This window comes from Varanus komodoensis, unplaced genomic scaffold, assembly GCF_004798865.1.
Source record: "Varanus komodoensis strain SLA01 unplaced genomic scaffold, ASM479886v1 scaffold46_3, whole genome shotgun sequence".
In the NCBI taxonomy this organism is placed as follows: domain Eukaryota; kingdom Metazoa; phylum Chordata; class Lepidosauria; order Squamata; family Varanidae; genus Varanus; species Varanus komodoensis.
The window spans coordinates 5913158-5933698 of NW_025336044.1; the positions used below are offsets into that span (position 1 = coordinate 5913158).

A 20541-nucleotide genomic window follows, 5' to 3' on the forward strand; every position below is an offset into this window, starting at 1 on the left:
TTATCTGCACCCATCACAACTAGCATTTGAAATTGGATTCTACTTTTCTCGGATATCTGTGTTTCTGTTCATGCTGTTAGCTGCTTAGCCTCTGGAACACTATAAGCCAGTGGCCTCCAACCATTCCCAGGGGCTGGGCCTTTCCATACATAAAATGGCAGCCAGGGTGAGGCTAGCTGGTCACAGAACACTCATTTTCCAGTGGCCAAACCAATGAGACCAACATAACTTTGGAATATGGTAATTAATGATAAACTGGTAACAGAAATAAAAGTTAGAAAGGATTAATAAAAGCAAATAAATATAATGGAATTTGGGAAGATTTTGTAAAAGTAGTACTGATAGAAGGTAAAGGTTGTAAACCTAATTAAGATTATATGAATTTTTGGAGGGGATATGGTTAAAATTGAAGTATATTATATATTAGTAATTGTTATAATATATGAATTAAAGTGGAGGTATTATTGGTCTCCGGGGTAGTGGGGGCAATGTATTATTTACTTTTCGATTATTAGTTCTTTAATTTAAATTTTTTTAAAAAACCAACTTAACCTGCCCAAGAACCAAAACACAAAGCAGAAGGGGAGGTGGTGCTCTTCGAAACTTCACTGTCAGCAAGCCAGACTTCCAGCTGAAATATTGTTTCCGTTTTTAAAAAAAGCCTGAATAACTGAAATGCCAGGTGCCGGAAGAGCTCTTCATGGGCACTCCGTTAGCACCCACGGACCTCAGTTTGGAGAGCCCAGTTATGAGTCCTTAGGGATTCAAGCATGCCAGCAGCGATTCACTTCCCTCTTCCTTGTGCCAATTTCCCATTTTGCTTTTAAAAATTTTAAAATGTGAGTAGAATGTTTAATTTTAAAATGTGAGTAGAAAGGAGGACGTCCTACAACCAGTTGCCAGTTCCCTTCACTTCCGTTGAAAGATCCAAAAGTTAAGTTCACATCAGGCCTTTCCTCACCTCTTTGGCTGCAGTTGTGTGCTGACCCATGCTCTGACTTGGAAATGTTTGTGGATCTGATAGCCGTCTGCTGCTTGGGAAGCTGCAGCTCCTAATTCTCAGGCTGCCCAGCTGTGTATCCTTTGGAAAATGCTGTCCAGAATTAGGACCTGAGCAGTTTTGAATTTCCTGCCACCTGTTTTGATTTTGCTTTACCTGTAATTCAGAGAGCAAGACTGTTGGGGCAGGACCTTGGAATATTCTGGAATCCTGCCATTCCCCACTAGATTTTATTTAAACTGTGATTTACAAGCAAATGATGGCGTAATTTTTCATCTGTGTGGCCACTGAGAATTAGGATTTCTGGCATCATCGTTCTAATGGGTCAGTGCCCCATGGATAGAAGGCATTCTATCCATGGGGCACTTGTTCTCAGTAGGCATTTGTACTGATGGTAGAGAAAGGCGTTGGTGGTAACCTCACACACTGGCCTGCATTCACATGTAATGGCAAACAGTGGTTTAGCATCACCCTTGCCTTTCTTCCCCCTGGTGCAGCCACAAGGATACTTTTGTTTATGAACTGTTCATTATTTGTTATATCCAAACCCAGGCAAACTGTGGCTTGTTTTAGCTATATTTTATGCAAACAAGGTAGCGTCAAACAATTCTGACCTGTGTCTTTACACTCACAATGTTTTTCGATTTGGACAGAATAACTCTCTTTAGTCGTCTTATTAACTTGTTGCAGTTGGAGTGCATAATTGCCTGAAGTGTATACTTAAAAATAACAATTGCAAAATGGCCCTCAGTTCCAGCACCTGGAAACCTGGAACTATTATACATTTGTTAGCTATGTGGGTTTTTTAAAACAGTGCTGAGGCTAACATTATGAATCATAACAAGCTCAGAGAACATGGGCTGCAGAAGTCGGGAGATCCGGGTGTCTTGCCATGCTGTTTTCAGTGTTCTGGAAATACATGAAGCAGCTCAGTGGCATTTCTGTGGAAGTGACCTGACTCACCCCCCACTCCCCATCCTCACCCGAGCCCCTACTCCAGCACGGCAATTTTCCATTCCACTTATTTCTGGAATTTCTCCCTTGGAGGCATTTTATCCACAGACTGTTGCAACACAGCCTCCAAATGACATAAGTCTTTTTCTCTGTGTGCTTGACCCAGGCCACTGCTTTGACACGTTTTTTTCTGTCTGTCTTTCCCCTACACAACCTGCTATTCGGAACATGCTATGCTTTGGGCTCATCACAAGAAGGCAAGACACGCTGGAGAAGTCCATAGTATTAGGAACGTCTCAGGCAGAAGAAGAGGTGGAAAGCCAGCTGTTAGATGGGAAGATACCATAAAGAAAGCTGCAGCCCTGAGTTCACAAGAACTGAGTCAAGGACAGGATATTTGGAAGGCACTCATTTGTGCGGTTGTCATAAGCTGGAGAGGACTTAAAGACACACAACAGCAACACCATGCTATCCACACCTGCCCCTCTGCAGTAAACGTGTACTTCTGCACAGATAAGCAAAAACAGGCACTCTTCCTGCCATCCTTTCCACAGCACAGAGTGACTCTGTCTCTGCTTTGCCTGTAGAAAACTCCGTGTTCCATCGCTGGCATCACCCCTTCAAAAGCGCCCCAGAAAGGGGAGATGGGTCCAGCCTCCTACTCGAGGCTCCAGGCAGTCACTGCTAGTCAGAGCAGGCGGTTCTAGGCTTGGTGGACAGGTGACCGGGCAAGCGACAAGGTGGCTCCTTGTATTTTTATGCTCGCAACCCACCCTGCGAAGCAGGATAAGCTGAGAGGCAGTGACCACCCCAAGCTGAGAAAGTGAAGTTTGGGGTTGAGTCCAAACTTTGACGCAGATTTTTCCAACTCGGCTTTATTTACCTTTTAAATTTACACAATTCATCTAGTACTTCAGAGGGCAGAGCAGTGCAGATTAAAACAAACAAAAAACCAGTTATTAATTTAAAAACTGGCTGCTCAGTCAAGGAAGTCTCTTTGAAATAAAAATGTCTTTAGCAGACACCAGAAGAATACTGTATTGGTGCTGCCTGACCTCCAAAGGCAGGGGTTTTCAAAGAGCAGGAGCCACCACGGTGAAGACTCTGCTCCAAAGGGACTATGGCTTGGCCAGAGGTTAAACAACTAGGGGTGCCTCATCTGATGGCCTGAATGGCAGGGCAGGGCAGTAAGGGAGAAGGCGATCTCTTGTGTACCCTGGTCCAAAGCTGTTCAGGGCTTTATACACTAGCAACAAAACCTAAAACGTGACCTGGTAGTGGAAAGGCAGCGAGCGCAGTTCTCTCAGAAAAGCAGTTGCAGAATTCAGCACACTGTCTGCTTCACGGCTCATCAGTCATCGGGATTAGCTCATCAAACTGTGCTTAATTAAGCCATCATTGCTGAGCTTCTGCCCTCTCCCCGCAACCTTGGCCCTCTCCTTGCTTTATCCATCACAGCCTATAAGTAGAGATCAAATTCTCTTTTCTTCGCCTAGGCTTTTTCCATCTGATTTGCTCCACTTTCCCAGACACTTTCTTTGTGTTGTATCTTGGAGTTCATAAACTTGTAGATAGGGAATGCCTCCCTCCTTTAATGCCGTACTCCTCTAACAACGAGTATGAGGAAGAGCCAAAGGTGGGCAGGATAGTCAGTTGCTGTGCATAGCAGCGTGGGTCGTGTCTAGCACTGGGCAGGATGGAAGAAAAGTCCACAACACTAGTAAAATGCTGCATTTGCAGGGCAACGTTCGAAGCAATTCATCATTTCTATGGGCTATGTTGTTCTCACATCTCTAATTTACACACCCAGCGGGACACTTAGATTCCCCCGGTCTGCTTGCCAAGGAAATGGATAAAGGCGCAAAATCTGTTTTGCACGTACCCTCTTGGGAAGTCGCCCTTGACCGTCTGCGTTATGGTTTGGTGCTCAGTCCTGCTACATAGGAATTGACACAAGCTGCCACCAAGGGCTTCAGTGCATAGTATGACTAGCCATGCACCAACACCCAGAGTGAGCATGCTGTTACCAAGTGTTGACTGTTTTCAGTTTTGCCTTCGACTTGTAGTAGAAACTCTGTCTTTCTGTTGAAAGCAACAACACAAGCCAAGGTGTTGATGCCTGGATTTTCTTAAACAGTATTTTATTTTATTTTATTTTATTTTACTTTACTTCACTTCACTTTACTTCACTTTACTTCACTTTACTTCACTTTACTTTACTTTACTTTACTTTACTGTACTGTACTGTACTGTACTTTACTTATTATTTTTCTATTATCAGACTTGTAAATGGCACTAATAGTCCCCTGAAGGACTCCCTAAGCAGTTTACAACACAACAGATAAGCAATAAACTAAGTCAAACCAGTATGACAGTTGCATTGCAATATAACGGTAACAGTAGAAAAATAGCAATATAACAATAGCAATATTTCATCCATCCAATTGTAGGTTTAGAGTAGATGAGCATTTGCAGCATGTGTTTTGTACTACAGCAAGTAGTGCAGGGCAGTGTATACACTAGTACACAAATGCACTTGCCACGTCACCTGTGCAAGTAGGTTTCTTACTCTGATAAGACCACTGTATCAGAGAACAACTCTGCCCCGTTGGCTGCCAGGAGTACTCCACGGCTGGCTGCAAAGATTTGCATGGCTCTCCCCTCCACCAAATTAAAATCAGAGGAAATGCTTTGCACTCCGCTGAAAGTGGGGCAGAGGCAGAATTGTTTTGCCTTGGAGGGGCTCCTTCTGGTAACTCATCATGAGCCAATTGTCCTGGCTTGGGGCTGAATACCAAGGAAATGGGCATGGCATTGCTTCTTCATTCTGCAAGATCACTGCAGGGGACGTGTAATTGGGTCACCTAAGTATGCCAGATGCAGAGTTGCCAAAGACTTGTCCACCTGCAGCAAAAGCTAATGGAAAGGAAGCCACTTTGTGGGAGGGACTTGTTCAGAGAAGAGACAAGCTTTTGGATAAAGAAGGGTATTTTCTTCCTGCTGTTTTGATTTTCTTTTTGTATTTCTCTTGTAAAACCCTAGTAAACATTATTAATGGGTTAATATTGGTGTATGGGTATTTGTTTAATTAGCTCATTCTTCATGGGTCAGCAGTGAGTAGGGCCAGATCCAAAAGTCCCCACCCCCACCCCCACCCCCGTTCCTTTCCCCCCTGTGGCCTGCCAGGACAGAGAACCGGTGGTCTGAACTGATCACACACACAGGGTGCTTGAAATTAGACTGGTGAAGGCAGAGAAAGCTGGCCTAGATGTTACTGGACAGCCAGGTTGGTGCTCCTCCCGTATGGAACAGCCATTTTTCCCAGGAGCAGTAGGGCGAGCAGTGCTGCTCCTTCTCATTTGCTCTTGGAGTTGTGGGGCAGCAGTATGAGGAGTGGAAGTCAGTTGATTCTGAGACCTTGGCAGTGTCCTATGCCAAGTGGTGTGGCGAGAGTGCAGCAAGGAACAGCAAGGGCCAGTGCCAAGCCAAGTTCATTGGGCCGTCCAAAGTCTAGATGCAGAAAGTTCCAGGGAAGAGCAGTGGCAACTCCTTGGCTAGAGTGGGAGACAGGTGATTGGTGTCACCCCTGTCATCACGCATCCTCATGAGCATGGACTTTTAGGCAGCTGCACTCTGTGGGGTTCAGTAGGCTCTTGGCAACTGCCTCCAAGTCCAAGAGGATGGACCCTGTCCATCTTGAGGGACAGGTCCAATGGCTCCCTCCCCTGAGACTCCTGCTTTCCCCCGATCTCCATCAAGGACCAGGCTCTGAGGAGAAGCCCTCCTGTGAGGCCTTGAAATGGATCACGTGGCAGAGGAGAACCCATTGACCCTTCTGCACACATCCGTGTGCATCTCTGCGAAAGATTTGTGGCTTGAAAGAGAAGGTGACCTTTCTTGTGTGTCAAACGGAGGAAAATGGCATGTTTTTGTTGGCAGCGGGCATGAAGCCAAGTAAACATTAGTCAATCCAGGCTAGGTACAAAATTAAGTTATACTTTTGTTTGCTGGCCTGTGCCAGAGGCTGGCTTTGATCTTGGGAGACTTTTCTCCAAATGGAGTTTGGCAGTTTTTCCATTTGTTAGCTGCTTCAAATGGAGAGGGTTATAATAACCACCTTGTGTGGTAGTGATCTCAAACAGATGACATTATTTGGGTAATAATAAATGAGGAAAGGTAAACATGCCTGAATCAAAATAACTCTTTCTGGACTCTGAGCAGTGGTGCTGTTGGAAATGGCTTGCCTTCCTGGGTTACAGGAATTCAGCTGCGTTTGCTTTTGCTCTTGCTCTTGCTCTGGAGTTGTTTAACACCACAAATGTTGGACTGCAACTCATGAATTTATATTGCTAACAGTGTTTATTGGGTGGGTAGGTGAAATGAACTCCTTGACCTGGTCTCTTTTTTCTCCAGCATAAAATTGTTAAGAATAATTTTTCATTAGTATCCCTTGCTAGAAAAAGCAGGTATTCAGCATTCCTATGCCTCCTTTTCCAAGGATTTCAGGGTACTTTTCTGCATCTCACCCCAGCTTATCTTCACAACAGACCTGAGGGGTAGATGGCTAGGCTAAGAGCAAGTGCCACCCTGAGGTCACCTGGTAAGTTTTGTGGCTTGTAGAATTAAGGAACTGACCACTTCATTGCCCATGTCTGTCCACAGTGCCACACTGCCCTCCTGCTTCGACTTTCTCTGGGAACTTTTTGAAAGGGCCCTGACACATTACTCTGTGTTCAGCCAAGAATATTGTGTTGTGAGCCGCCCCAAGGCTTTGGCAAGGGGCGGCATAGAAATGTTTTAATAAATAAATATTCACCACACGCTCTGTAATCGCTGTGCCTGGAGGAATAAAGGAATGGAGTATCACTGATTCCCCCTGAAGCTTGTTCAGCAGCAATGGCTATGACTTGCTAACAAGCCTGGAAAGAACTAGGTTTGTCTGGGAGAGAGTAGAAGATGCAGGTTTCCTCTTCAGCTTCCACTGAAGGGTGAGGCTTGTTCTTCCTTGTGGTCTCTGTGCATCCCGCATATGGGTGCTGTGCCCGTGCTGTGCCAATGTTTGGGAAGATTCTCCTAGAAAGAAACTAGGCTTGTTAGAAGATGCAGGCTTCCCCTTCAGCTTATGGGTAAAGCATAGATCCTAGTTTGTCTATTATTATTAGCCACCTTTCTAATAAAAAAATCTGGCCAACATAACAACAGAATTAAGAGAATCAAACTTCTAAGTCAATTAGGATGGGGAAAAAGGGCTCCATAACATATCATGTTGCCAGAAAGATATTAAAACTTCAGGGGCCACCAGGCAACTGGATGGATTTCAGGAGCTGGTCAGAAGCTTGGGAACAGAGGGTAGTTTCAACCTGGCACGGACCAGGTGACAGCATATTGATGGCGTCAGGCAGATCTCACTGGGGAGAACCTTCCACAGATGGGGGCAGACGGTATTCTTTGGGTGGGGGTCACCTTTGAGGCAGGAAGCAGTTCCCTGTCTTTGCTTCTCTATTGAGCAGCCCCATTGCACGCCTCTTCAGTCGTGTCACTGCGTATCTGTTAACACTCATGCTCATGCTTACTCTTTGTGACACTGCATTTATATCCTGCCTGTTCTCCTCCTTAGAGGAAAAACAACTCACTTGCTCACAGCAACTGCCTGAGGTCCCCAGGCCGGCACCTCCACTCCACAGCACACTGGCTTTCGAACGTACTTTAAACATGCGGATTGGCTGCTTGAGTCAGGTTGCCCAAGCCAGTGACCTCCTGATGTTTGTGGACTTCAGCTTTTATCAGCTGGAGCCAGCTTGGTTCAAGGTGCCGAACGGCTGAACGATCCCTAATTGTTGAAGACTGGCTTACGGGAATGCTCGCTTGGCTGTACCGGGAGAGCTGAGGGGGAGCGGGGAAGAAGGGGAGGGAGCGCCTGCATTCGGTAAGGTCAGAGTCCTTGTGTTCTTCTCCCTGACCCTCGATCCTTTAGGGTGACTGCATAATCACCGTATCGCTTACTGATGAAGACCAAGTTGGAAGCGATGACGCTGTTTTTTACCTCGTGTTTACTGGGTCTGCCATTCAACACTGTGCCAGCACCAGGAAGCTCAGCTCGGGGATGTTGGAGACCATTGCTCCAGGTAAGCCTCTTCATCCGCCCCAGGACACTACTCTTCCGCACAGCATTTGGGGCTTCAGCTTCTCTCCTCCAGTAGGGGCTGGTGGCTGGTGGGTTGGACTGGGAACTTGGGAGACCTGCGTTCTGATCCCCACTCAGTCATGAAGCTTGCTGAGTGACTTTGGGCTAGGCTCCCACTCTCAGCCTAGCCTATCTAGGGGGATGGAAATGAGGGGGGGACCACGTAAGCCACTTGGGGTTTTTCACAAGAGGTAAGATGGCAGGATATAAATGTAATGTAATAATAATCCCCAGCGGGCAAGCCCAGTGGTTAGGAAATGCATGGGGTTAGTCTGGGAGATCTGGAAGGCACCAGGTTGTGGGGAACTGTTGTGCAGCATGAGTCCATGCCTCTTCTCTGAGCTCCGCAGTGAGCTGGAATTTGTGCCGTTTATTTATTATTCTACCCCACCCCAAAGTTTTTCCCTTTTTGCTCCCTGGTGAATTCCATCCATCCCTGAAGGTGCCACGCCTGGGGCTCGTGCACTTGGAACAGCCTCGTTTGCCTGAGAAATGGCCTTGTGCTAGTGTGCACTCTTATCAATATTCTACTTGAAAGCGATAAAGGGAGGTGCAGCCATGTGGCAAGACTATATGGGTAACTCTCCGAGAGGGTTGTGAGCGGCAGCTGACTGGAGAAGCACCTGGGGATGCAGGAAAAGTTGATAAGCAGGGCTAAGGAGTGTGGTATAATTGGAGGAGAAACCAGGAGGCAGGAGCAAATTTAAAGGCATGGGAGCATGTCGAAGGATGCAAGAGCATGCCAAGGGTGGGGAAGACCTTGCTGCTCCAGTTTGGGCTGAGTGGATGAGGGAGCCTTCTGGTACTCATTCTGTGGTGGTGGGGTCTGTCCAGGGACACCAAGGGTGCTAAACTGCTTAGCTGGCTTGTAGCTCACTGCTTCACCACGCAGAGGAGCCATACAGAATTCCAGAGGCTCCACTTCAGCCTTCCCCAATCTGTTGGCCTTCAGAGGCATTTGGACTGCAACTCCCAGAATTCCCGTCCAACAGGGCCATTGATTGGGAATTTCGGGTGTTGCAGTCCGAACGTGTCTGGAAGGCCCAAGGTTGGGAAGGCTGACTTCGACAATGCATATTGTATTCTCCCCTGTTCTCCACCCCTCATACTCAAACTCCTTTCGGGCAAGACTTGCTTAGGCTGTTGCTACTGTCTAGGGGTTGCAGTGAGGCTGCCCCATCTAGGTCTTTTTCTCTCTCTGCATTATAGAACTCATTATTCTGAAAGGCTCTCCTGGTCCTTGGAAAACAAACTAAAACTCACTTCCTCCTGGTCCATTGTGGTACAGGGGTTAGAGCACTGGGCACAGAGCAGAAAGATGTAGGATTGGATACTTGAGCATACATGAAACTCATGGGCGTAGCTTGACCACACATACTGTTGCTCGACTCAGTCTACCTCACAGGATTGGTGTGTTTGGGGGAAAGCCCCCACTATTGATTTGAGGGATGAATTGATTGGTTGAAATTTTTTCTAGGGCCTTTCAGGGCAGGACTGTCCAATCAAACCCCATATTAAAAAAGTGAAACAGAAGTAAAGTAGCAAGTATTTATAAAAGTGCAAACACTGGCAGGAAAACCTGGAGAGGTTGGGGTGTGCTGGCACAAGCTGGTTGGAGGATGAGTGGTATGAAAAGGAAATAAAGAGATGTTTAACACTGAAGGCATCCTGGCAGAATGGCTAGTTCTAGACGGCTCCTCAGTGATAGGTGAATTCTTCTGCCCATCAGCGTCATTTCTCAGGGCAAGAAGAGTTCTCCCTCTCCCTACCCTGGAGGTAATGCTGCCCGTGGAAAGTTTTACTGCTTAATTCTGCTGATGTGCATAAGTTCTTGCTTCGCTTCAGCCTGACCATTTCACAAAAGGAAGCATTCTCCACTCCAGAGCTGGAGCATGTGAAGTGCAAGATGAGAAGCTGCCTCGGGGTTTTGCATTCTGGCCTCCTGGCATGTACTTCGCGGCCTGTGGGTGCAGAAAGCCCCCACTGGGTAAATAAAAGCCAGTGGTTTAGCTATGAAGCATAAAGCTTACGTAGGCTCTCTCTCTCTCTCTTTATCTCCCTTGGCTCAACTGGTTCCTTTTTCCTCTAACCTCATGCCACACGTCTGTAATCATGTACTTAAATTGTATATTGAACCCGTTTCCTTGGAAATAATTGTGGTGACTCAGAGCCAGCGTTGTTTGACTGCCGCAGGATTAATAATGAGCGAGAGATGGGCTGTAACTAAGACCAAGCCCTTGTTTATCCATTGGAGAAATTGGAAGAAAAGTGCACGGTGATGGGCTGGGGAGAGAGGGAAAAGCTGAAGGGAATGGCTTTTGGCCAATGCCTGCCTTGAGCATTGTCGGCCGGTGTAACCCTACCCTGCTGCTCCTCCGTTTTGTATTCCAGACGTGCACTAGGACGGCTCTTGGCCTTCAGTTAGAGAGTTTACCCTGTTTGTGGAGAGCCGAGGTGGCAGCTGCAGTGACTGCACAAAGGCATTGGAAACCGCCTCATGCTTAGACCGTGGGCACTCGGTCCATCTGTGTTAGTTTTGTCTGTCCTGAGTGGCAGGAACACCTCCAGGTTTCGGGAAAGAGTTTTTTCCCAGCCCTACCTGGAGGTATAAGGACTGAATCAGGGGCTTTCTGCATGAGAAGCACCTGTTGCAGCCTACCTGGTTTCCATCTTAACTTAAGGTTTGAATTGAGTTGGAAGCCCTGATGAGAGAAGATGGTTCTTGACATGCAAAACCTGACATGCATACCAGTGTGACACTGAATGGTGTGCAGGTTCGTAGGTTGGGTTGTGCTGTGAAGAAGATGGGGGAGAGAAACCCTCCAGATGTTTTGGACTTCATCTGCCCTCAGTCCCTGAAAGTGTGGCCAAAGCGTAGGGATCCTGGGAGTTGCTGTCGAAAACATCTGGAAGGCGACAGGTTGGGGAGGGCTGGGGGAGGGTCCAGAAGCACAGGATGTGTGGTCCTCGTCTGATCTCTTAACTTTTCTTAAGACAACACCATCTGGCATGATAGTGGTGAGATGTTAAGACAAGCTTGTGATTAACCCAAGAACTGAGGAAGCAGCAAAGGGTCAGTGCTGCATTGCTAACTCATCCCCCAAAAAGAGAACTGCAAGATTCTTTTCTTCTTTTTCAGCACTGTAATTCAGTGTCCAGTTATATAAATATAAGAAAAGCAAATTGCATTTGTCTCTGCTTCTGCTTTGCCATTCACAATGCAGCCCTGTAATATTACTTGTGAGTTTTTAATGTGTTCGGTGGAAAATCATGTTTTTCCCCTCTTCCTTTTATGAAAAAGTCTTTGTGCTGTGGGAGCGCAACAGTAAACAAGTTGCATAAGAAATGGTCACTTGAAAGTAATAGTCATGCAGGGCATGGTTGAAAAGTACACTGTCTTACAAACACCCCCACAACTCCTTAAAAGAGTAGCATAAAGTTATTCTCTGGAGGTGGGGGCACATTAAGGTGAATGGGTGGGGGGTAGAGAGCCAGTGCCTCCTCCCCTCTTAAACTGGGTATCCAGTAGCTTGGTTTTGTCAGTCACTTTCTACTTCTTTGGGTAGACTGCTGGGAACCCAGAAGCAATTCTTCTGGGTCTGGATTTGCCACAGGAGATCTTCCAATTGCTGACCCCTCTGATGAAGTCAAGAAGGATTCTGATCTGTAGTTTGACTAGTTTGTATTTCCCCCCACTCCGTCTCTCAGCTTTTCTATTCATTTAAAGTATGTTTTATCCTGCTTCTTTGCTAAAACTGCTTCCACAGATGTTTACATTCAATGCCGCCTCTTCCTGCAAGCATACAGTCTAAAAAGACACAGCACGTGAGGCAAAGGAGAGGGGTGGGAAGAAGAAAATACTAAGTCAAGTATCAGCAGGGCTGTGGATGGCCCTGCTTCCTGCCTCACGTCCTGGGCATGGGGTGGGGTGTGGGGGACCCCACCAGAGCTGGCCCTGGTCTTTCTTGTTGCTTTCTTCTCTTTCCCTCCACTCTTTCCAAAAGGCCAGTTGATATCAGACTGTCTTGGGGAAATGGAGGCAGCATGCAGTCAAACTGGCACAGGCTGTGAGGAACCCCAACTCTGCTCCTCATTTGGGCTGAGTATGCACAAGGGGCCACCTCAGAGATCCCTCGTCCACCTCTGTGGACATGGATGTGTGCCCTCAGACATGTCAGGCTTCCCTCCGCCCTGCCAGCCTGGGGATGGAATTGCCCTTGGGCATCCAGGGGGACTCGTTTGGCTTGCGTTTCCCATGGAGACTTAAAAATAGCAGTTGCAGCCGCACTCCCATTGTTCATTCTGTGGAATCCATCCTCTCAAAATAGGACGTTTTGGACAGGCTGGCTTCCACTCCTGGCTGGAGAGGATATGAAGTCATGCGTTAGCTGGGCTTCCAGCGGTGCTTGTTTAGCTACAACAAAGTTTTGTCTCAAGTAGCTCTGTAATGAGGGAGACTGCCTGGATTGCTGGGGCCTTTTGGGGAGATGGCTGCGCATGATTCAGCCCAAAGATGTGCCAGATGGTGGTGGTGTTATGACGATTATTGCAGATTATTGCAGATTATTCCTTGTGACGATTATTTTGCAAGGAAAGGCTGGGAGCTTCCAGTGACTGGGGAGACCTGCAACCACAAACTCAGTCACAAAACGCAGGGCCATGTCACGCCTGGCGCAGATCCTCCATTCAGCAAAGCTTTGTTGGCCGGCCAGCCGGCCGGCCTCTGTTCTTGCTGCTCTCTCCAGATGGGGGCAAGGAGGGGACTCTCTGGCACGACCCAGTGCTTGAGATCCACCCCAGCATGTTCCTCCTGGGTGGGGCACCTCCCTCCTCCCCGTTGCATGGCGCCTCAGGTGTTCAGCCAGTCAGCATGGCGGAGTTGTCGTGCTTTCCAGGCAGAGATCACTTGCTGAGGCCATGGCCACGCCAGCAGTGAGCTGAGCAGCACCCGGGAGGGCCCTTCCCAGAGACAAAGGGGGCTGCCATGTCCCGCAAGGCGTGGCATGACTCAAGGGGTCCAATCATTTTTTTCATAAGTAGGAAGCAGCGGCTTCTTGTCATGAAGACTCACAACTGGGGGCTCCATGGGAAGAAGGGCAATGCATTTATTTTTCCCTCAGCATACCCAATCTGTTTCCTACCTCCACAGTTGCATTTTGTGTGAGGCTTTATTTGCACTTTTTGGGTGTGTGTGTGATTAGGCAACTTTTTTTAAAAAGTATGCATTAATTTCAGTTTTGTACTAAACAGCCTTAGTGAAAACTCTTAGCGAGGGATACTGTGTGCATGAATTCCTTTTCTCATACTGAATTTAACTTGTAGATAGTGTGCATGTAACTTTTAGGATAACCTTGTGGAATGCCTCCCTCTCCTCCTCCTACACCTGGATAATACCAAGCTGCCTTTGCAGGAGCTCAAGTTTTGCCGTGGAATGCTAAAAGCAAGTGATGCTGTGGCTGATGCTGGAAAAGGCAGGCATTTCAAAGCATGGAGCTTTTAGTGGGGGTGCTCTTGGAGCAACGGAGGGTTTTGTCACACTCATTATGAAATCGCTCTCATTCCTTTTGAACTAATTGCCAAAGTCAAAATCATCCTGGAGGGCAAGGCAGCCATTTTGTCTGAAATTTTTGTCAGCTGCAAGGGAAGGAGGACTTCAAAGTGCCTGGAAGGGAATGAACATGTTGCCCTTGAGGAGCACATCAAACTTCCTTGCTGTAGTCAGGTACTTGTTTGATCTGGTTTAAATCCAATTTGTCACCTTGTTTCCATCTCTGAGAGCTGCAGGCTCCTCATCATTCTGGACCTGTCCCACCCCTCATTTTACAGATGAAAAGAGGGTCGTCATTGTGCATTTATGTTCCCTTTCTTCTCATGCCTTTAGTCACCACCTGAGCCTGCCCTGTTCCTGTTCTGCTTCACATATTCCACATGTACAGGAGCTCTTCTCTTTCCACGCTGGCTGCTTTCATCTACAGAGCAGTAGCCTGTGTAGTGTATTTTGGATGTAGTTTATTTCCCTTTTGGTTGGAGGATTTGCTAGAAATGCATGCTCCCGCCACATGGGAACCATCAGCTGTACTATGCTGAGATGGCAGGCTCTTCATTTTCATGCCTGGTGCTCAAGACAGATGCGCAGGCATCTCTCTCCTGCCCAGAGACCAAAGGCTGGGGCGCGAGCCTTGAGAAAAGCCACTCTTACAATCCACATCAGCGCTTTTTCGAAGAATAATGATGCGATCTTCAGCAAATGTTTCAAAGACACCGTAAGGATGGGTACTGGAGAAGTGGGACAGCCCAGGTTGATGAGGACTCTTGGAGCATATAGTATATGTATGCTAGTATGCAGATGCTGCAGGACCAGTATATTTCATAGGCTAGTTCCAGATGCTGCAGGACCCAGTTCAGGTCACTCCCTTTCTTGTTGTCTGAGTTGTGTCTGCCTATGTCGTTTTTAGCAGCTGAATGAAAAACCAAAACGTTCAGTAGGTAATTGCACCTGTACACCAGGCAGGGTTTTGCCTGTTGAATTTTTGGTGATCATTTGTTCCCTTGGAATTGGATGCAGGGTTTGCTATCTGTGAGAATAAGGTCCTAATGCCCAATTTTACGGACCTCTCCCCACACACCAGCTTTCTCCATTCCATAGAGTATGACCCATCAGCTTCATGGGATGATACCATGTTCTACTATTATGAGAGTAGGAGAAAAATGCCTCCTTCTCTATGCATGCGTAATTTTGTACACCTCCTAAGAACAGAAGTTCATTGCATCTTGCTTTCCCCGTCTGTATTTTTTTAAAAGTCCTTGTGCATTTTCGGCATGTGTCTTCTTGTGTAAACGTCTTGGTATTGTGCGTTCGCACAGTATGCAGTTTTGCAAGCAATTTTCAGCACCATCATGCAGTTTTTTATGTTATTCTTAAAAACACAGGCATACTTGTATGCGCTTTCCTGAAGTAATACATATGTGTCATTTCTGAGTGGCAAGCTGCATTGCAAAATGGGAAAAATATGGCTAGCAGAACCTTCCTTTGCATGGTGGTTTGGAATGGTTTGGGTCACACTAAAATGAACTGAATGGATCCGCCCCCAATGGGATGGGCCTGCTTGCTTAGTTTCTGCTCACATCAGTTTGATTTTTTTGGGGGGAGGGGTGCCTGGTTCTGTTTGCCCGTTGGTGCCCCAGCTGCCCTGTACTGGTGGAGGGATGGGAGAGCAAAAGGCTGATGGCCATCACTTAACGGTGGTTGAAATTATACACAGGCAGTGCTTCAAGCAACTCCATCTGCTAACTTTTCTTGCTCATGAAGTCACAGTGATTTAAAACTTCCAAGTTCATTATGATGATTTAAGCCTGAAATCTCAGTTTCAGTTTCTCTTTGGTGGTGAGTGAAATTCCTTCTTGCACTGCAGCAAAAGCAATTTTCCCTTCTGCTTGTTTGGTGAGCAGTTGTGAACTTCAAGTTTGGTTTTAGGTGGTGGGGTGAGTCCTGCTCATTTATGTAATTAAAAATAAAGAAGAAGAAAAGGGTAAAGGTTGATTCACACAGTAAGAGACTGAGGTCATGGACAGAGCGGCTTTTCCAGGAATTAGCGAATGGTCTGTGCTTTTTTGGCACAAGATACTATGATGTCATTGCAGCAACAGGGCACAGGAAAGAGAAAGCGAGTGCAAAAGAGACCCTGCAGAGAATTTGAACTTCCTGCCTGGTTATTAAAGGGGCCAGATTCACTTAACAATGGCTAGGCTGAAATGGTGAAATGCCCACCTCTTCCTATGGGGAACTTTCTGTCCCATGCCCTGGCTCTGTGCAGCTCTTGTTTTGCTTGGGCTGCAAAGTACAGAAATGTACAAGATCAGGCTGTGAAAATTAACTTTAATTGGGTATGACATTCATGCATACGTGCAAACACACACATAAACGTGGACCTAGACTAACAAAACAAAGAAACAAAGAAGATTCAACTAAATGTTTTGCCTTCAGTCTTTTCAGCCACTCGAAAGGTAGAAACAAAAATATTTAGCTTTAACATGTTAATATTGTTCTGTTGTGGGTCACTCTAATAAATACTGGTCAGTGATTAATTACATCCTTTTGGGATACAGAACAGCAGCGCAGGCTTGCCTGAAGTGCCGTTGGATGTTTTAAAAATGGTGGATGTAGGTATGGATAGCAAGAGACTTGCTTGTTTCTGGGGAGAGTTCAAGGTGCCGGTTATGACCTATAAAGCCTCATATGGTTGGGGATCAGGCTCCTGAAGGACCTCCATCTCCCCTGTGTGCCTTCCTGGGTGCCCTTCTTTTGGGACAGCCACCTTCAGAGGAGCCTTTTGTGATGACCCAAGGAACAGCCTTCTGATGGCTGCTCTCAGCGATGACGTTCCCTCCCAAGGGAGGCAAGGAGAGCCAGTGTGGTGTAGTGGTTAAGAGCGTGGGACTGGGACTCAGACGATCTGGGTTCTAGTCCCCGCTCGGCCATGGAGCCAGCTGGGTGACTTTGGGCCGGTCACAGACTCTCAGCCCAACCTACCTCACAGGGTGGTTGTTGTGGGGATAAGATGGAGGAGGAGAATGATGTAAGCTGCTTTGAACCCTTTGTAGGAAAAAGGCAGGATATAAATGGATAAAAAAAAAAAAAAAAGGTTGCTCCTTCTCTGGGGTCTTCCTGCTAGCAGGCAAAGCCTGATCTATCCAAGCAGGACTTTAACCTGTAAGTGGGTCTAGTGCACTGGGCACTCATTTTGATAATATTTTCTCTAATTATGCTTTTATTGCATTTACTGTATTGTGTTAATCAAATTTAATTGGCTCTGGAAGCTGCCTCCAGTGCTGCCCTTTCGTAAAAAGGAAGGATACAAACCAAACCAAACCAAACCAAATCAAATCAAAAGACCCTCCCTTCTTTTCTAAAATAGGGGTCTGCACACTTTGGCCAGCCCCAGTAACCATCCAGAATTTGTTGTTGCCACTGTTGCTGTTGCATCCCCCCACCCTGCCTTCTGTGGTCGGAGGGGACAGACTCTTCTGTTCCCTGGCCTCATGTGGAACTTTGAGAAGGTTGTGGTAACCGAGGGGCTCTCAAAGCCCTGTGCAGCATGTGGGGGCGACGGTGGTGGGGCGACTTGGAAAGGACTCAGAGACATTTGGGAACCAGCTGACCCAGGTTGCTTCTGTTTTCTACTTGCTGATGAAGCTCACTGCCGTAGCAACAAGGAGCCTCTTGGACAGCATAGGAGAGCCCCTTGCATCACAACAGCGTCTGTTGCAGCCTAGTCTTGCTCTGAGCAAGATCTTTGCTATCATCAGCTCTCTGGTTTTTTTCCATTGGTGCTTCCAGGGTTTGAGCCTGCAACCCTCTTGCATGCCAAATGGTGCTCCACCGTGGTACTGGGTTCAGGGGGACATTTGGCTGGTGCACGACTGAAGGACTTGGTTGACCCCGGGAATGTTCAAAGCCCCCTTTCTGGGAGTCCAAACAAGGCACTCCATCTGTTTTCAGGCAGAAGGATCTTCTTGGGAAGGACTTCTCTCGTGAAGGGCTGCATCCTTCACGGCCGGGTGTGTCTGGGGTGCTGGCTCTGGCAGACATGCAGAAGGTCTCAGCTTCCAACTAGGGATTTCCAAGGAGGGCTGGAAAAAAATCCTGCCCAGAGGACTGCTGCCAGCCAAGGTCAGCAGCAGCAGCATTGCAGATGAACTAGCCAATGTTCTCACTTGGTACAAGGCAGATTCCTAGTTGATTTTGCTACTCTGTGGTCTAAAGGAGCTGGATCAAATTTGCATGCATGCTGAGCATGTTGACAGGGAGCCAGTGTGGTGCAGTAGGACTGGGTTCAGGACTGGGACTCAGGCGATCTGGGTTCGAATCCCCGCTCAGCCATGGAGCCAACTTGGTGACTTTGAGCCATTCACAGACTCTCAGCCCAGCCTACCTCACAGGGTGGTTCTTGTGGGCATAAGATTGAGAGAGCAGCAGGAAGAGAATAATGTAAGCCACTTTGTAAGAAAATTAGTGGGATATAAATCTAATAAATAAACAGTAAAAATGATTTTTTCCATTTTTTTCATTGATTTTTTCCAGTAAAGAATATGGGATAGCCGCTGTATCTCTTTTCCTTGCCCTGCGCCACCAAATACAAAATGTACATTGGGATGGAACTGATCTATATATTAGTTGTCCATGGAATGAATTGTGCAAAAGGGAAGCTGTGGCAGTGCAGTAATTAACCTGGGCATGATGCGGTCATAGCAGTACAATTAGGGTGCATGGAAGCCTGAACCCCGGACCTCAGCCACGTCTGCTTTTGCTCCACAGGACATTCCTGCTGTGAGACGGTGAAGGTCTCCCTCTGTGCCACGAAGGAAGGCCAGCCCATTCTGGTGGTGGCTGAGGACCGCTTGCAGTTTGTGCAGGATGAAGCCCACGACGCAGCGCAGTTCCTGGCCAGCTGTGTTGGCAACCAGCAAGCTCTGAACTTCACACGGTTCCTGGACCGCTCCCGGCCCCCTGCTGGGGACGTGGACTTTCTGGACGAGAAAGTGACTTTGGCGTTTCGGCACCTCAAATTGCCAGCCGAGTGGAATGTCTTGGGAGCAGAGCACACCCTGAATGGTGAGATGGGTAATCTTCTCTGTGTGGTGCCTTGGGGAATTTGAGTGCTTGGTTCACAACGCTGTGTCTTGGGCTGGCCAGACTGACTGCGCTGGATGGGATAGTTCTTGAGACAATCGAATCTCCCCAGGCCTTTGCTTTTTTCATTCATTAAGCTTATATCCTAACTTTCCAGGCAAGATGGAGTAGCTTACAGCTATAATCCCACACAGTCCAAGTTTGCTTTTCATTTCAGTACTTTTGGAGAATACAACTTAGACCTATGTCTTAACTTCCTGTCTTACATTGGAGCTTCCAGACAGAAGGTTCCTAGTGCTACTGCTGATCAAAAGGTGTTGTGCAGCTATTCAGGGTCCCCTTTAGGGAGTCCTCCTGCTAAGAAAGCAAAAGTCTGAAGAAGTGTCAGAAAATGCAGGAGGGTTAAGAAGGAAGATGGCATTGGCGAGATCCCCCAGTAAAATCGCATCAGTGAGGTTGAGAGATTCCCGGCTAAAAGACTAGACTCCTGCATTCTTGAAATATCCCAGAAAAAGTACTGTGTGAGCTAGGGACTTGCATACTAAGTAATGCATTACTGTAGGTACTGTGCTGTAGGTACTACTTTTCCAGAAAACTTCTCAAATATCAATTAAATCGGACTCCACTATGCATGTGTATACATCATTAATATCTAGCATTTCACTGTTATTTAGAATCACATCTACAGTATATCACAGAGGTGAGTACACCCCTCACATTTCATAAATATTTTATTACATCTTTTCATGTGACAACCCTGAAGAAATGACACTTTGCTACAATGTAAAGTAGTGAGTATACAGCTTGTATAACAGTGTAAATTTGCTGTCCCCTCAAAATAACTCAACACACAGCCATTAATGTCTAAACCGCTGGCAACAAAAGTAAGTACACCCCTAAGTGAAACTGTCCAAATTGGGCCCAAAGTGTCAATATTTTGTGTGGCCACCATTATTTTCCAGCACTGCCTTAACCCTCTTGGGCATGGAGTTCACCAGAGCTTCACAGGTTGCCACTGGAGTCCTCTTCCACTCCTCCATGACGACATCACGGAGCTGGTGGATGTTAGAAACCTTGCGCTCCTTCACCTTCCATTTCAGGATGCCCCACAAATGCTCGATAGGGTTTACGTCTGGAGACATGCTTGGCCAGTCCATCACCTTTACCCTCAGCTTCTTTAGCAAGGCAGTGGTCGTCTTGGAGGTGTGTTTGGGGTCATTATCATGTTGGAATACTGCCCTGCGTCCCAGTCTTCGAAGGGAGGGGTTCATGCTCTGCTTCAGTATGTCACAGTACATGTTGGCATTCATGGTTCCCTCAGTGAACTGTAGCTCCCCAGGGCCAGCAGCACTCATGCAGCCCCAGACCATGACACTCCCACCACCATGCTTAGCTGTAGGCAAGACACACTTGTCTTTGTACTCCTCACCTGGTTGTCGCCACACACGCTTGACACCATCTGAACCAAATAAGTTTATCTTGGTCTCATCAGACCACAGGACATGGGTCCACTAATCCACGTCCTTAGTCTGCTTGTCTTCAGCAAACTGTTTGTGGGTTTTCTTGAGCATCATCTTTAGAAGAGGCTTCCTTTTGGGATGACAGCCCTGCAGACCAATTTGTTGCAGCGTGCGGCATATGGTCTGAGCACTGACAGGCTGACCCACCACCCTTCAACCTCTGCAGCAATGCTGGCAGCACTCATGCGTCTATTTCCCAAAGCCAGTCTCTGGATATGATGCTGAGCACATGCACTCAACTTCTTTGGTCGAC

The 20541-nt window shown here is 47.1% G+C and overlaps 1 protein-coding gene across 10 annotated transcripts in view; it reads left to right on the plus strand.

Annotated features, from left to right (window-relative positions):
* The window catches only part of AKAP13 (A-kinase anchoring protein 13), a 268166-nt gene that overhangs the window by 98671 nt on the left and 148954 nt on the right, over positions 1 to 20541 (plus strand). For 9 of the 10 annotated variants that reach the window (XM_044444959.1, XM_044444962.1, XM_044444958.1 and 6 more), the window contains exons 4-5: positions 7929 to 8079; positions 18454 to 18750. In XM_044444959.1, coding sequence (XP_044300894.1) covers positions 7929 to 8079; positions 18454 to 18750 — 448 coding nt within the window. Of the gene's footprint in view, positions 1 to 5404; positions 6555 to 7928; positions 8080 to 18453; positions 18751 to 20541 lie in introns of those variants that run through there. The other variant, XM_044444965.1, reaches the window with a different exon arrangement.